Source organism: Perna viridis, chromosome 5, assembly GCF_037379345.1.
Source record: "Perna viridis isolate PV_CMFRI_1.1 ecotype Kerala chromosome 5, ASM3737934v1, whole genome shotgun sequence".
Taxonomy (NCBI): Eukaryota; Metazoa; Mollusca; class Bivalvia; order Mytilida; family Mytilidae; genus Perna; species Perna viridis.
Window position 1 is genome coordinate 20,981,364 of NC_142449.1, and position 17,800 is coordinate 20,999,163.

A 17,800-nucleotide genomic window follows, 5' to 3' on the forward strand; every position below is an offset into this window, starting at 1 on the left:
CTGAGTGACCAACTAAGACTGGGCATGTGGACTGTTACTGCTTCTGAGTGACCAACTAAGACTGGGCATGTGGACTGTTACTGCTTCTGAGTGACCAACCAAGACTGGACATGTGGACTGTTACTGCTTCTGAGTGACCAACCAAGACTGGACATGTGGACTGTTACTGCTTCTGAGTGACCAACTAAGACTGGGCATGTGAACTGTTACTGCTTCTGAGTGACCAACTAAGACAGGGCATGTGAACTTTTACTCCTTCTGAGTGACCAACTAAGACTGGGCATGTGGACTGTTACTGCTTCTGAGTGACCAACTAAGACTGGACATGTGGACTGTTACTCCTTCTGAGTGACCAACTAAGACTGGGCATGTGGACTGTTACTGCTTCTGAGTGACCAACTAAGACTGGACATGTGAACTGTTACTCCTTCTGAGTTACCAACTAAGACTGGACATGTGGACTGTTACTGCTTCTGAGTGACCACCTTAGACTGGACATGTGGACTGTTACTGCTTCTGAGTGAGAAATAAAACTGAATTTAGTAAGTTTTTGATATGAATGAATCACCTGTGTCTGATTTTTATTTAGGTCTTTATCTGTTTTTATTTAAGTCTTACCACAGAAGATTCTGAGTTCAATGTCAATAGTATAGCATCATCTTCAGAGGGTTGGCCTATATCAAACACACAAACTAAACCATCAGTAGATCCAGTCGACAGGCTATCTCGTTTTGTTGGATGGAAACAAACCTTCAAGGAAAAACAAGTTTTAATTTATTCATTTCTTACAACAGAAAAATACATGAGAAATGCAATCAAATCATTCTCATTATTAACCCCATCTATATTAAGCACCCAAAATCACTTACTACATATGTTTTATCTATATTAAGCCAAGCAACAAATTTATAATCAGTCAAACTTTTGGGATGTGAGATTTCTTATGACAAAAATTTTCTATATCTTTCCATAACATGAAAAATGGCTAAGTCCCACAAAACAGGAACTTGTTATGAGATCACACCCAAAATTTCTTACAATATATGCCCCCATCTACATAAAGCCACACATTTTGAAATTTGAAATCAATCCATACATTGGGAGCCAATATGATTGTGAAGAATTTGGACAGATGGACAGATGAAATGAGGGATGGAAACACAGACAGACAAAGTGATTCAAATATACCACCCACTTGTTGAGTGGGGTATAATTATATGAAGTATGCAGTAATAGCAGCATACACTGCTGAAAAAATTGCAAAGTTCCACAAGTAGAATAATAGCATTGCATTAAATATCTGTAAAGATTGTTCACAAAAGGAGGTGAACATCATAAATACATATTTTACCCACTGTACAATATTTGAAATATATCTGTTCAGTCATTATTGAGTTACAGATATCACAAAGTTTCGTCCCAATCATAGAGTGACAAAAAAGTTAAACATACTAAAAATGTACATTTAAGAAATATATTTGCCATTAAAGGAAGAAGATATCTTCAATATGCATATAAATAACGACTCTGTGTAAAATTTGGATTATAATAACTACATACTTTTTTATGTACATATTACAAAGTATGAAACCCTCATTGTGACAGACAAAAGAACAGACAGACAGACTTGAGCAGATCCTGAACTTGCTTTCCCCTTTAAAAAAATGAAATACTTATTTCATTTTTTCACATTTCAAAATATTGTATGTCTTCATTTTTCTTCTAATTACAAAAGGTTTTAAATAATTATCTTTGGACAAACTTATGGATCAGAAGTTCAAAAAACAGTAAAAAAAAACCATATTCATACATTATATTCCATGTCAAAGTGAAACAATACATACCTGTTAAACATCACCCTGATGTGAGTCACAGTAACAACCTAATAACTCACAATACATACCTCTGTTACATCGTCCTGATGTGAGTCACAGTAACAACCTAATAACTCACAATACATACCTCTGTTACATCGTCCTGATGTGAGTCACAGTAACAACCTAATAACTCACAATACATACCTGTGTAATATCGTCCTGATGTGAGTCACAGTAACAACCTAATAACTCACAATACATACCTCTGTTACATCGTCCTGGTGTGAGTCACAGTAACAACCTAATAACTCACAATACATACCTGTGTAATATCGTCCTGATGTGAGTCACTGTAACAACCCAATAACTCACAATACATACCTGTGTAATATCGTCCTGATGTGAGTCACTGTAACAACCTAATAACTCACAATACATACCTGTGTAATATCGTCCTGATGTGAGTCACTGTAACAACCCAATAACTCACAATACATACCTGTGTAATATCGTCCTGATGTGAGTCACTGTAACAACCTAATAACTCACAATACATACCTCTGTTACATCGTCCTGATGTGAGTCACAGTAACAACCTAATAACTCACAATACATACCTCTGTTACATCGTCCTGATGTGAGTCACAGTAACAACCTAATAACTCACAATACATACCTCTGTTACATCGTCCTGATGTGAGTCACAGTAACAACCCAATAACTCACAATACATACCTGTGTAATATCGTCCTGATGTGAGTCACTGTAACAACCTAATAACTCATTATTTCTTCTGTCCCTGAAAAATATTACAATCAGAAAAAAAAGAATGACGATCAGTTGTATTTGTTCTTTATCTTAGCATGTTAGCCAGAGGTTTAGCAAGAAGTATATTCAGAAATGATTGCAATGTTTTAATTGTTAGGAAAAATATGACCATCTTAAATTCACAATTGACTTTTTAGTTTTGAGGAGTTGTCATCATTCTGTTAATGTGGACTTCACTACTTTTATTGTCAGGATCTTTCAGAGCTTACTAAAAGATGTGCTTATACTTGTTAAAGACATTTTGGTGATCTCTGACTGTATTAACTATTTTGGATTTATGTTTAAATAAAACCATAATATCCTAATACTACAAACTTGCATTATGAAATTTTTCACACAAAGTACGTGGACATTTTCTCACAACCGTGAAACAAAATTCGCATTTAGACTAGAATAATAAATCTACAATAACTAATGCATACAATAATTTCTGAATTAACAATTATAAAATCTAGGCACAAGATTTTCAGCAAGGATTAAGGTCTTCGGCAAATCCAGGCAAGTCCCTGATAAGGGACCACCGAGCAAAATCTAAAAATGATAAACCTTTGGAAAAGATCTGATAGACTTGAAGAAATATCACTTTAAAGTAACTTTATTTTTTCATCTGAACTCTACACAAACTGTTGTTTTTAATGTATATTGGAAAATCGAAACTATTGATTGATCGATTGAGTATAGTTTAACATTATATTTACTTTCATATTGTTTTTTCATCTTTTTCTTTTATAAATATAATATATGTTTTAATTTGAAAGTCATTTTTTAATCTTTTTTGTTAGTTTTAAAGTCTTGAAAGAAAATATAATTATAGTCAAAGGACTCCTACGGGAGATATTCTAATTTATAGGTTTACATATTAAAACTTCATAAGCACAACTCCTCCTAAACTGCTGAAGAGATTTTTATGGAATTTCATGGAAAAGTTGAGCATTATATGTTCATGTAGAAGTGCATTAAGGAATATTGTTATCATTACCCGGTACAAGTAAATATGACTTAATATTCAACATAGAAATAATACCAGAAAAGTAGATGGACTTCTTCTGTTTTTTTACTCTGAGCACATCCAGCACATATCACCCTGTCATTACAACTTACATCAAAACTGGTGAAAATATTACTGCTCTCCTCGTAACCTGTAAAACATGAACCAATAACAAAACTGGTGAAAATATTACTGCTCTCCTCATAACCTGTAAAACATGAACCAATTACAAAACTGGTGAAAATAAAACTGGTGAAAACATTACTGCTCTCCTCGTAACCTGTAAAACATGAACCAGTATCAAAACTGGTGAAAATATTACTGCTCTCCTCGTAACCTGTAAACATGAACCAATATCAAAACTGGTGAAAATATTATCGCTCTCCTCATAACCTGTAAACATGAACCAATATCAAAACTGGTAAAAATATTACCGCTCTCCTCGTAACCTGTAAAACATGAACCAATATCAAAACTGGTGAAAATATTACCGCTCTCCTTGTAACCTGTAAACATGAACTAATGTAAAACTGGTGAAAACATGCAGTTGTATACTTGTACACTGTAATGCTATGTATGCCCCCGCTCATACAGGAAGCTGATATCAAACAGCAACCAAAACTGCTTACAGCATATGCCGCATCAATATAAAGCAATACATCAAATTTGAAACCAAGCCATCTAATGGGACCTGAGAATTTTGTGACTAAAATTTTCACTTTCATTCCATATAACGAAAAAAGGCAAAGTCCCAAGAACCCAGGAGTTGATCTTGGACAATGCTTAAACTTTTAAACATAAGCCCTATCTATATAAAGCCAAGCACCAAATATGAAATCAATCCATCCTTAGGGAGCTGAGATAAGACATTAATATATGAACATAATATGATAATCATATGACTATCATATCATATCATATTATTACCATGTCATTATCACATGAATCGACCACCATATGATTATCATATGTGGCACATTTGGATGTGTAGGGTATCAGGATACAGACATATTATTCTTTGGCCTAACTAACAGTATAGGGAAACTAGAGCTGAAGCTCTGCTGTTGTTTTACTGTAATCTGATTCACCACCTACCTTCTAAAACAGCAACAGGTTTCTTGGTATCAGACCTCACATCCCAGCACCTGCATAAAGGAAGTTATAAGAATTTAACAAGTAATTACAACATCTACAATTAAGTAAATGTATTCTGTAGGCATTCAAACAAAACCACACTGTTACTATAAATAACATGATATGTAATAAATGTAATTCAATCACTAAAATTGAAAGTAAAGTACATGTTATCAATCACTGTAACAAATACAAAATTACACAGTGTCAATCGTTATCAAGAAGTGTCACCATTATTTTTTTAGAACAGCAGCTGAAGATAAAAAAAAGTTAAAGCAGTTCAGTTTAATTTTCACTTTGATATGAGAATAAAACACTGTTAATAATTATATTTTATGGTAAAATCAGGCCTATAAGGGGAGATCAAAACTTTTATTCTTTATCTGTTGATTTTCATTATTTTCTCAGAGATAAGCACACTTTTGAATTTTAAAATAAAAGATATGTCGCCAAAATTGCAAGAAGATTGGTGAAAAATGCATGTTGTATGTGTACAAAGGTATCAAGTTTTCTCTCATTGTATAAAAAAGCAAATAGCAAAAAATGCTGCATGACACTATGCTTTGAAAGTTTTAAAACGATTACTGGTGTCAAGAACCTTTCAGCAACAAATCAACATTTCTTGATTTCTAAAGGTTTAATTTATTTACAAGGGCATACCTTAGAAATGGGGTTTGAATTGAAAGCAATGAGAGTTTTTTCACTGAATTTATTCCTATATGAAAACTGGTAAGGGGGAAAAAGACCTGAGTTTGTTGCGTGGCTTTTGTTGCATCACTGTCACATTGGCAATCATACCACATCTCCTATTTCTATACAAATTACATTGTGTATAATATATTAGAACTTACTTAATTGTTTTATCTTCTGAAGAAGAGAACAGCATATCACTCTCTGTGTGGGCAAATTTTACACCAGTTATAACATCGTCATGACCTGTAATAAGCATCTCTATTTATAAAAAACATAGTGCAATATTAAATATAGTAGTGATAGTGCACACAGAAGAAGTTCATGTTAATAAGAAAAAAGAAATGGGTCACAGACAAAAATTGCCAAGTTGCCATAAAACATACCAAGTCGGTAAACAGGGAATAGAAGTGCAACAGACCTAAAATAGCATTCCATGATATCGGACCCCATACTGAAGTTGTATACCAAATATCTAGTGGCTGTAGTTGCTAAGAAAAATGTTTCAAAAATATTTTCCCTGCCTGTCCGCATGATCGGCATTCATCATTCTGTCAGCCTATTTGCATGAGTGCAACCTGGTAAAGAATCCAAAACTCTTAAGAATTAATTTCTATTGAAATCAATAAAATTTGTATTTTACACTTGGTCTAGCAAATACAGATCATAAACTTCAGATCTCTATCGACAATTTTCTTTTTAACTACCTATCAACTGTTAATATAAAGCTATAGATGGTTGAGATTACATATATCCCAACCTTCCAAATTATCAGCTTGAAAGACTGAATGTTAGGCCATCTACTTTCTACGAAATGTATCTAGCATCTTTAAGATTTTAAATACCCCTACCTCATATAGGATTTTAGATATACCTACTTTCTAAAGGATATGAAATACACCTACCATCTTTGGGATGTTGAATATACCTAACAACTATGAAATATGCCTAGCATTTATAGGGTCTAAGATGCACCTGCCTTCTATAGGAATTTGAACACTCCTACTGTCTATCGGATGTTGAGTTCACCTACCTTCTACATTGTTCTATAGGATTTTGAATAAACATACCTTCTCTGGTATATGGAATATATCTTTCTTCTAAGGGATTTTGAATACACCTACCTTTTATAGGATTTTAAATACACCTATTTCTTACAGGATTCTGATTACACCTATAGGCTGATGGATACACCTACCTTCAATGCATCCTTTTGTTGTTAAATTACTGTAACTAAATAATCTTATGAATTTGTTACTACTTGTCGCTGCAAGGGTATCACTCCTGCAAATAAAAAAGAAACAACAATTTCAGCCATCATATTAATATTTATTTACCATTTATCACTTTTTGTGCTTTATTAATCATTATCTTATGGATTTGAACTTATGCATGACTACTAATAAAAGATGCTTCTCAGTTCTGACATTTTTGAACTGTAATAATTCAAGAAATAAATTTACAAGTTTGATGAATTATATATATGTAACCTATAGTCCTCGTAAAAAAATCAATTCATAACTTTATTTTACAACAGAGGGTGTACATATTATTCCAGTAATGTACATGTATTGTCAAATGGAAAAATTAATTTTGTTTTCTATATTTTACAAGTGTAAGAACATATGTGTAATACATCAACAATTAAACTTCAAAGAAAAATTCTTCACATCTTCTTAGATTACTACCTTTCTTGAACTGATAGATCCAATATATAGTCTTCAGAATGTTTTTCCAGAGAAAATGCAGTTTTTTCAGTAAGAGTTAGCTTGTCAAACAAATCTTTAATTTCACTCTCTGCCATTGTCAATCATCAAAGTATGTATGTTGTATTTATCTGCAATAAAATACAAATGTTATAACTAAATGTTAAAGAATAAAAATAACATGTTAAAGACCAATGGATTTACAAAAACACTACCTGGATTAATAGACAATAACAGTGTTTTGAGTTCAAATAAAAACAAAGTATGGATGAGGCTTAGAATCAGAATAAAATGTGAGGCTTCCATGTTCATGCATCTGGCGTGTTCACTCATGATGTCACATTCACTTTCAATTTTAGACTTTGCAAATATTCTTATTTAAACTGATATTGTGAACAATTATCATCAATTTAAGGCATAAATATGTTTGATATTATATTAATGTAATTCTTTTAGCAACATGCACATTATTTTCATATTTTTACCCAAGTTACTTTAATTTATATAAACAACAGACCTGAAAATCCCCAGTTCCTATTCTAAAAACAATACAATAAATTTGACTCAGTGATTGATTGATTCTGTTTTTTTTTTTGTAGTATATGCTACTGATAAAGGTAATCTCATCATTAATTTCGTAATTAATGGAAGACATTTGTTGCCTTCCTCTACTTTTGTTTTAATTAATGAAATTCCTGTCCTAACCACATGACTCATTCTTATGGGTAGAATAAAATAAAATATTGATTTATTGGGAGTTATGCTAAAATATTGCAACTTCATTTCATTTTTTTAGTTTGCATTTGTGCTCATGTCATGGCACCCGAGAATATAAAAGACAACTAATGACATGCTAAAAAATAATGTCAGATTCCAATTTAATTCCAATTATAGATGGTTGGAAAGGAACACATTTGTTTTGTATTTGATACTGCATGCCGTAATTAAACTGATTAATTCTGAAAGATAAAGTGAAGCAAGACAGTCAAATACTGCTTAGCCTGTTAGTAAAAGTTATAAAGATGGAGTCGTACAAAGTGGTATCTTAAACACAGTGCTGATTTTACGTGGTCAACAAACACAGCTAAAATTGGCAAAATCAGAGGTAAATATACGGTATAAAATGGAATCATAACGGTAAAATCTGGAATTGAAAAAGCAGAATTCCGATAAAAATTGGAAGAAAATCATCTCCGTAAACAACATGAAATGAAGGTATTAGGTATATCTCAAACACCTTACTCTAGTACTGAATCGCAATCGTACAAAAAAATAGGAAATATTACATAATTGTCAACGGAGTAAATTAAGATAATCAGATATGTTATTCTTGTTAAGACTAAATAAAATTAATTAGTAGATTTACATCTCCAGCTCCTAAAAAATCTCCTTTTTGTATTTAAAAATGGAACAGACATTTCATGTCATTTTCTTGTATTTAGGCACTATAATATACAAATCTTTCATTTTTTGGTGACCAAAATAATGTTTCCTCTTTGAAACTGATGTGGCTATTGATTAAGAACATGTCTACACATCAAATAGCTAAAATTAGGCTAGCAAATATAAGGTCAGGAGTAAAAACAAAAAAAAAGTCCTCCCAACAATCCCATAATTTTGGTGAAGGTTGGATGAAATTTACTTGGCCTTAACAAGACATGGCTTTGTCTGTAGCCAGGAGTTGGATGAGGTTCTGCTTTTTCTTTCTAAACAAAAACAGAGCATGAGAAAGTATGGGACTTATGCAGGCTGGAAAGCTTCCCCTGCGATAGCACAAGAAAGTCTGGGACTCATGCAGATGGGTAGCTTCCCTGAAAATTCTACAATAGCACAAGAAGGTCTGGAACTTGTGCAGGGAAGCAGCCCATGTCACAATCAATGATGCATGGTCAATCTATAGTGATCACCTTGTTTAGCACCCCAAAATATATCAATTAGACAAAGAGCAATCTATGATGTAATCCATGATTGTATATTATATCTAATTAAAATTCTTGCTCACTTATATTGAAAATAAAGGGTGACAGGAGATAACCTTGGCGTAGTCCTGTATGTACATTGAAGGATGTTGAGAGTGTTGAATTGTAGATGACTTGGTGTTTTGTAGAATCCTTGAATGATCTTTACTATATGACAGGAATTCTATAGTGTCTTAGTAACCTCCAAAGAGTACTTCTGTCAATTATGTCAAAGGCTTTCTTGAAATCCAAATTTACATCTCCAGCTCCTAAAAAATCTCCTTTTTGTATTTAAAAATGGAACAGACATTTCATGTCATTTTCTTGTATTTAGGCACTATAATATACAAATCTTTCATTTTTTGGTGACCAAAATAATGTTTCCTCTTTGAAACTGATGTGGCTATTGATTAAGAACATGTCTACACATCAAATAGCTAAAATTAGGCTAGCAAATATAAGGTCAGGAGTAAAAACAAAAAAAAAGTCCTCCCAACAATCCCATAATTTTGGTGAAGGTTGGATGAAATTTACTTGGCCTTAACAAGACATGGCTTTGTCTGTAGCCAGGAGTTGGATGAGGTTCTGCTTTTTCTTTCTAAACAAAAACAGAGCATGAGAAAGTATGGGACTTATGCAGGCTGGAAAGCTTCCCCTGCGATAGCACAAGAAAGTCTGGGACTCATGCAGACGGGTAGCTTCCCTGAAAATTCTACAATAGCACAAGAAGGTCTGGAACTTGTGCAGGGAAGCAGCCCATGTCACAATCAATGATGCATGGTCAATCTATAGTGATCACCTTGTTTAGCACCCCAAAATATATCAATTAGACAAAGAGCAATCTATGATGTAATCCATGATTGTATATTATATCTAATTAAAATTCTTGCTCACTTATATTGAAAATAAAGGGTGACAGGAGATAACCTTGGCGTAGTCCTGTATGTACATTGAAGGATGTTGAGAGTGTTGAATTGTAGATGACTTGGTGTTTTGTAGAATCCTTGAATGATCTTTACTATATGACAGGAATTCTATAGTGTCTTAGTAACCTCCAAAGAGTACTTCTGTCAATTATGTCAAAGGCTTTCTTGAAATCCACGAAGTTAATGTAGAGAATTGATTGCCATACTATCGACTGCTCGATGATGACCCATTATGTGGCAATTTGGTCAATACATGATGGGCCACATCAGAATCCTGCTTGTTCATCACAGATGTTTGTATTTATTGCTGTCTTGATTCTATCCAGAATGACTCTTGCTAGGATTTTACTTTGAAGTGAGAGTAGCTGAATTCCTTAACAGTTTTTGGCAGTTGTAACCCAACTCCACTCATCAGGGATTTCCACTGTTTCCCATATATTTTCAAACAGCTTATGCAAGAAGGTTTAGGGCCCCGGGCGGGTCCAAGTGTCAAAAATATAAATATGACCAGTTTTACAATTGTAAATTTCAATATGCTGTACACAAATAGGCCCGCAGCAGCACCAATCTTGTCGTTAAAGGTGACTTAAAGTGCTCAGAACCCTGACGGGCAGCTACATGTATGTTGTTGTGTGTCCCAGGTGGTGGAATGGAATAACCCAAGAAATTTACATGCTTGGGTTGTCAGGCCATAATACGAAAACCTAACTGCAAACCACAGTGGTGCAACGTGTTGGGAAAGATGCCATGTTCCTTGCACGTTAAATTACCATTCTGTGGTTTTGCTACTGGAGTAAGAATCATTGTGCTCCGCCACAGAAGGCAAAATTGCCCAACCCTACCCATCTCTTCCAATTTCCAGTGGTAATCAAAATTTGTTGACCCCATTATCCTTGTGTCCCATCCCATTTTCCATTTCATCATTATTTCATGTTCATTTTATCATCTACTTCATGTGTGTAGCCTGGATATAGCTGAAATATTTCTGCTCGGGCTTTAAACCCCAAAAATCAATCAATCAATCAAGATGTTTTTTAATCTTGATTCTCCATAGGGCTTTCATGATATAGTGATTGGGCCAGTATGCACATAAAGGTCTTCTGCAGGGGTAGATCAGGTGCATATGGTATATTTTTTCCATTTAAAAGTGGTTGATCTAGGTTTTTATCACATTAACCATCTTTGTCTTTTCCTAGTTTGGATGTGTTGGTCTTTCTACTTGCCAGTCAGTGTGTGATGTTGTACGCAGGTTTGGTGTCATTTCTGGCCATTGCATTATTTGCTTTTGAAGTGAGCTTGTTGATATTTCTCTTTACTCCTTTCCTGATGCTTGAGTAATACCTTGTCAACTATTCTTTCTGCATCTTGTCTTGACCTGGTCAAGTTGTATCTTAACAGACCTACACTTCTCAGTTGTCTCGACTGCATCATCCGATAACCATGGCTAGTATTCCTTTGAGTTCTTCTAAGTATGTGGTGTTATATGTGGATTTTACTCTCTCCCATTGCTTGTCTACTGTGCTTCTTTCTTATGTTATACATTCTGCTTCTAATCTGATCTTGTCTAGTTGCCCTGGCTATCTTGATCTTAAATTTAGCCACCACAAGTTGATGATCGGATGCTTTATCAGCACCTCCATAAGCTCTAACACTCTTTCTCCATCTACCGGTGACTGTAATGTGGTCTATCAGGTTCCTTGTTTTCTTTTCTGGAGATTCACAGGTTGTTTTGTGTATATACTTGTTAGGAAATGGGAATGTCGTACCTCCTATAACCATATCGTTATGGGATCAAAGATCTGCAAAGAGTTGTAAATTTCCATTGATGTTACAAATTCCTTCCTTCCCTGTGATAAGTTCTCTCCCTGTGTCATCTTTTCAAGTTTTGGCATTCATGTCACCCATCAGAATCAAGATGTCACGTGGTGTTTATTAATCTAGGGTAGCTTGGGGCTGGTTGTTAAACTCCTGTTTGTCTTCTTCCTCTGCTATGTTGGTAGGAGCGTTGCATTGAATGACTGTTACTTTCTGTATCTTTGAAATAAATCTTGCCATGCTAATTCTTTCACTAACAGGATTCCATTCGATGAGTAATGATTTGGCCATTTTATTAAGTAAGATTCCTACTCCATGTTGATAATTACCATCCTCTTTGGTGATCCAGGGCACAGTAGAGTTTGCCCTGAAGATAGTATGACCGCTCCAGATGATGTCCATCTAACTACGTCCCAAAATATAAAGGTTGTAGCGCCCCATTGCATGTCATATTAAGAACGATTTCCTAATATTAGAATTAAGTTCTCGTTGCTCAAATGTATAGCATAGTCTTATAATCAGACCATCTGGTATTCTTATCTCTTCTCTCTTATAATGTTTAGTGGTAGTTCGTGTTTTTTTTGTGCATTTTTCTATTACTTTGTTTAACATTCTGGATTAATTTATAACAAAAGTCTCTGGATATTAATATCCATTTAGTTGCTCTTTATAACATCATATATTTTAAAACTATAAACCATAAAATTTTAGTATTAAAGACATTTGTTACATACCTCCAGTTCCTCATACATAATTTAACATGTTGAATGGCAGTTTATGAATCATTCACTATATGTACATGAGATTCCTATCCTCTCCTTCCTTTTTTTATTTTTTTTTCTTCCTAAACTTTTTTTATGGAAAACAGAATACAACATTGTTTATTTTTTTGCCATTGTGGAACTTAATTTAATTTTTTCTAGCCACACAATTTTTTTTTTTATTTTCTTCAAAGTGAAATTCATAATTTTTTTTCATGCTTTTTTTTATATCACTTCACTACATAGCTTTTGTTTTTACTTATCATAGAATTGAAGCAAATATTTATACAGCTCAAAGTTCTCCCTTAGTCATACATGGACAAAGACTCTTTAGTTAAACCACTGTTGAATCCTGTGTTCCTGTGTCAAAGCATGTAAATTTGCCATTTTTGGTGTCTAATTACTTTCAAAATGAATTATGACCATACAATCAGACCAAAGCATCAACATAGTAGTTCACCCAAAACCAAGGTTCTTTTACCTCTACTAAACAGAGTTACTAACAGAGTCATAAAATGGAGCAGTCCTGAGAGATGCAAAAATGGTACAAGACTGTGATAGAAACAATCTGTATTTTCATGTCATTCAAACAACTTGTATCTTTCAGTTCCAATGGACCCCATATTTGTTTAATGGCTGAATCAGATAACTAGCAAGTCACATCCCTATTAAATGCAATGCTGTCAAAATATTCTAAATAAAAAGAAACTGAAAACTTTTGGTAAATAACATTTTCATTATCTATTCTAAACTTAGACAAAAACAAGTATGTTACACAGTTTTCAACATGTGTTGTTAATTGTAAATATGTGTATATGTATTGAGATGACAAACAATGATATGAATACATCAACTGAAACTATTTTTGTACTGCTTACAAATAACATATTGTAAACAAGTCTTATCTTTCAAAAAAAAAAAGATAGCCAATGCAGTAAAATTCGTTCTTTTCACTTATAATTTTCTACATTTCATTCTGGAAATAACTGCTTCAGAAAAAGAATACATGTTACAAGTATTTGTTGGTACGTACAATGTATGTATAGCATGCAATACCTATACTTTAGCTGTTGTTGCATACTTATAAACGGATTCAAAAAGTTCAAACCTTCTTAAGTTTGTAACATGAATATAATCATACATTACACAACAAAAAAGGGTAAATTATCAGGACTATGAGTTCACAATAGATTCATACATATTTATCATAAACTAACAGAGTACAAAGAACATTTTACAAATACTGTACATCAATAATATAAAAAAAAAAAATTTAAACAGGATTAATACAGAAGATTTGACATGATGCTCATCTGTTGAGATGCATGCAGGTGACGCGAAAGTACTGTACTAACGGGTTGACTGGCAGAGAAAAAGGATTCATTTTCCCTTCAACATTAAAATATGTAAAACTTTGTCTCTCAAATACTATTTTCAGCTATAAGTCTACATCTAAAAATTGTCAGGCAAATTAAAGAATATATGTCATGATGCTCAACTGGAGAAATCCAAGGTGGCGGGATGACATGAGGATACTAGCGGGGCCTACAGGAACAGCAAAATATATCCATTCTTTCCCTCAAAATAATCAAAACTTGTTCGCAAATAGTATCTGTAAAGGAAGAATTGTGTCCACATTAGGGGGTGCTTTCGTGCAGTAACCCATCTTATTTAATCAAACTATTTCCCCTTCAGCTTCAGAAACTTTTCTTCTAAGGTCATGTGAGATATTCATACGCATGACATGGCCAGTGACTGTAACAATTTTTCATCACATGATCAACAGTCCGAAGAAACAAGTTGTTAAATAGTGCAAAAATATTACATAGATTTCTAAATAAAATGGAAGCTGCAAAATTTCCCGTGTATGCTGTTTGAGGCTACAAACCACTAATTCCACTTCCCATAGGTTTCTATGCTAATTTCACAATATTCAATGGCTTCTCTGGACTTTACCTTAACTTTAACCTGCAGAGGACTATATATCAGCATGATTCTACATATGTCAGCTCACAATCCTCAGAATGGCATGTGGGGTTAGCAGAATTGCAGTGTAGTACTGGTCACCGGAAGTGAAGGGTCTATAAATAGCATGGGAAATCCCAATGTTTTCACAAGATAGGGGTATATTTAGAAACCATTATGAAGATTAGGCTTCACATCACAAGAAGCCAAATGCACCTATAAAATGTACAGAAATGTTTTTCCTTTCAGAAACTGTTTAATTTTTTTTTCAATAAGATGAGAACTTTTTTCACAGCGCTATGAGAAACAGGGGTAATTTCTGCGTAGGACTATTTTTGCGTACATTCCAAATGCTCATTGGTTGAATTGGTGGTCTGTAACCTTGATTAACTATCAACTTCATGGTTATTTTTACTCCTTTCCATTTCACCTTTCACTCTTTCCCATTCCCAATGGTATTGATCACAGATGCATGTGAGTGCTACTGCAAATTATGATATTTAGCAAGATTTTCATGTGATGCCTAGGTCAATTTCAGCCACTGTCGTGGCTTCATTGACAAAAATGGTCGGTGCATATTTATTATTTGTGGTACAACATTATTCAAATTTACCAAAGACAGTACTATGAACTGTTTCCTCAGGTAACAAGGTATGATAAAAAGGCTTAGGCGCGGGAACACACCGGCCTACTCTGCAAAGAAAAATGAATCTGCAATCCAACTGTCTATAAGGTGTGACATAAATGATTTTAACCTGAAATTCGTTGAAAGCGTTTGAAGTACGGTACTCCGTGGTACAATTAATAAATATCTTTTTGTATGGCACAGTGCTCTGCCCAACTTGCCAAAGACTGCTTCGAAACTCACCTAAAATGATCAGTTCATTCGAATCAGCTTATCCGAGGATTTTTTGTAAAGGGGATAGAAACTTGCAATAAACATTTATCGCCGGAGTTTTTGGACAGTTCGTTACCTACCGTTTTCGTACTAAATGACGAGAAAGAGTGTCTAAATCTAGACACAAAATTGTGTCTTTCTTTAACAACGAAATAAACTTGTTTATTTTTATAATATGCATTGATAGGCCAAGCTACAATCAATGTTCCCTGTGTTGTTCCACTAATTACTCAGGGTGATTAGTAGTTGTAAGAGTAATCTTTATTTCTGAAAATCAATTGGATTTGTTTTTCAGTTTATTTTAAAAATATTTCTTGCAAAACGTCGCCTTTCACATCAAATATGTCATTTACAAATATGATATCACTTTTAATCCAACTAGTAAATGCTAATGTTTTATCATTATTTTTTATGAACTTATTATTCCAGATCACATGTTTCCAAATTTCCACAAAAGTCTTTGGTTCGCTTGTCTGACCGTCTCTAGATAAGCTCCAATAATAGAAAATTTCTCTATAAAAATCTGGAATGCCCTTGAGAAAATAGTTTTCTTTCATGTTTTCGTTATTTGTTCGAAAAATTAACCAATTAGTACCGAAATCAGAAAAAAATATTTCAGCGGAATTATTTTCCAGTTGGCCATATTTTCACTCATTAGACTTTTGACCCATGTTGCTTTTAACGCCATAATTTTTTCTGTCAAATTTATCCTATTGCAACGACACACTTGTGAGGCATACATAAAACTGACATTTTTACTCGATCTGGTTTCTCATCCCAAATAAATCTAAACACACTTGACTCAATTTCTTTTATACAAGTCCCTGGAATCGTACACGTAGTACCCGGGAAAGTGAAAATGGGCAATGCCTAAATAATTAATATTTTTAACGATTAAACTAAGATTTCGTTTTTCCATTGTTTGAATAAAGCATTCATCTTTTCAATTTTACTTTCCCAGTTTTCTTTTGACACTCTTCTTTATAGTTTCAAAATATTGGTACCTACTACAAATAATAAACCGGACTATGTACATGTAAACATTTACAAACCACATTGTTCATAGAAAAATGAGCTTGAAACAATTCTTTAAAAACATTTTCCTATACAATCGTAGAAATGGCCGACGTCACTACTAAAAAGGTTGCCGATGTCCCCAATTAGGAACTGCATCTTAGCTGTTGGCAACAAATCTGCAAGGGGGGGGGGGGGTAAATTGCTCTCTATATATAAGCATTCACTTGAGAATAAACTGCAAATTTTAGGCGCATATCATCAAACACAGAGCAATCGAAAATACATGTTCAAGATCCTCGCACATCCCGTCCTACCAAGTCAGGGTTTTGAGTCCACCTTCGGACTTAAAACCCTGCTTTGGGAGGATGCGCACATCCCGGCGTTACAAATATCGCATAAATCGTTTTCTGACATATTCATTTTGTATAAATTCATTTCCAGTTGAATTGTTTTCGTTCTTGCTAAAATCTTTAGTTTAGAGGGTCAGAAGTCATTATCATTCAAGCATGATTGTCTACCGGTTCCTACACAACGTTTCCTATAAAAATCCAAACTACTATTCACATGCACTTCAAATAATTTATTTCTAGTGTTCGTTCCGAACAAAGAATTTAAAGAGACTTGCCTTCACTGTCAATTTCCTGGAAGTTGAAATAAACGTTTAAATAAGAAGGCAGACAAGTTCCCATCCTAATTCTAGTAACACAGCTGATTTAAGTATGTTAAGCTTCGTGCGGAAAATAACTTTAGCAGCTCTATATTGCCAACTACCGAGCAAATCTTTACAGTCTTTTCTTTCAGAAAGGTATTGACGTGGTAGTTAGATTTTAGAGACCGATTTAAAAAGTAGCCTAGATACTTATATTCATTAACTTCTTCGAATCGAACAGCTTCCTACTTTCCAATCTGAGACCATATTCAACTTCTTTCCTACCACCTTAACTCTAGATTTTTTGGGATTTACCTTTACTATATTTCTTTTTTCTTTTTTAAATTCTTGCGAGATTTGGAGGATATTCTGAAGTTCATTTGGAGACTAAGCGATTAAAACAATATCATCGGCGAACAATAGACAGTTAATTAATATGGAAGATAGTTCCACGCCTATATTTCTGTCATTTAACATCTGCACAAGGTCGTTCATAAGAATAGAGAAAAGTTCGGGTGAGAGAATACACTTCTGCTTAACCCCATAATCTTGGTTATAGAAAGTTGACCCGAAATTGCCAAACAAAACTATTTTTTACATTTTTATAAATTTCTGTTTTCAATCACCATGATTTACCTTGAATACCAC

General features: G+C 33.8%; 1 protein-coding gene across 1 annotated transcript in view; it reads right to left on the reverse strand.

Moving 5' to 3' along the window:
- LOC148616463 (WD repeat-containing protein 89-like) overlaps positions 1-15,554 on the reverse strand; it is a 35,416-nt gene extending 19,862 nt beyond the window's left edge. Inside the window, exons 1-8 of the mRNA XM_088583523.1 lie at positions 15,457-15,554; positions 7,146-7,294; positions 6,656-6,741; positions 5,619-5,703; positions 4,729-4,778; positions 3,670-3,784; positions 2,553-2,616; positions 619-750 (exon numbers count right to left, since the gene is read on the reverse strand). Of these exons, the coding sequence (XP_088439649.1) occupies positions 619-750; positions 2,553-2,616; positions 3,670-3,784; positions 4,729-4,778; positions 5,619-5,703; positions 6,656-6,741; positions 7,146-7,261 (648 nt within the window). The 5' untranslated portion in view covers positions 7,262-7,294; positions 15,457-15,554. The remainder of the gene's footprint in view (positions 1-618; positions 751-2,552; positions 2,617-3,669; positions 3,785-4,728; positions 4,779-5,618; positions 5,704-6,655; positions 6,742-7,145; positions 7,295-15,456) is intronic.
- Between the last annotated feature and the right edge of the window lie 2,246 nt (positions 15,555-17,800).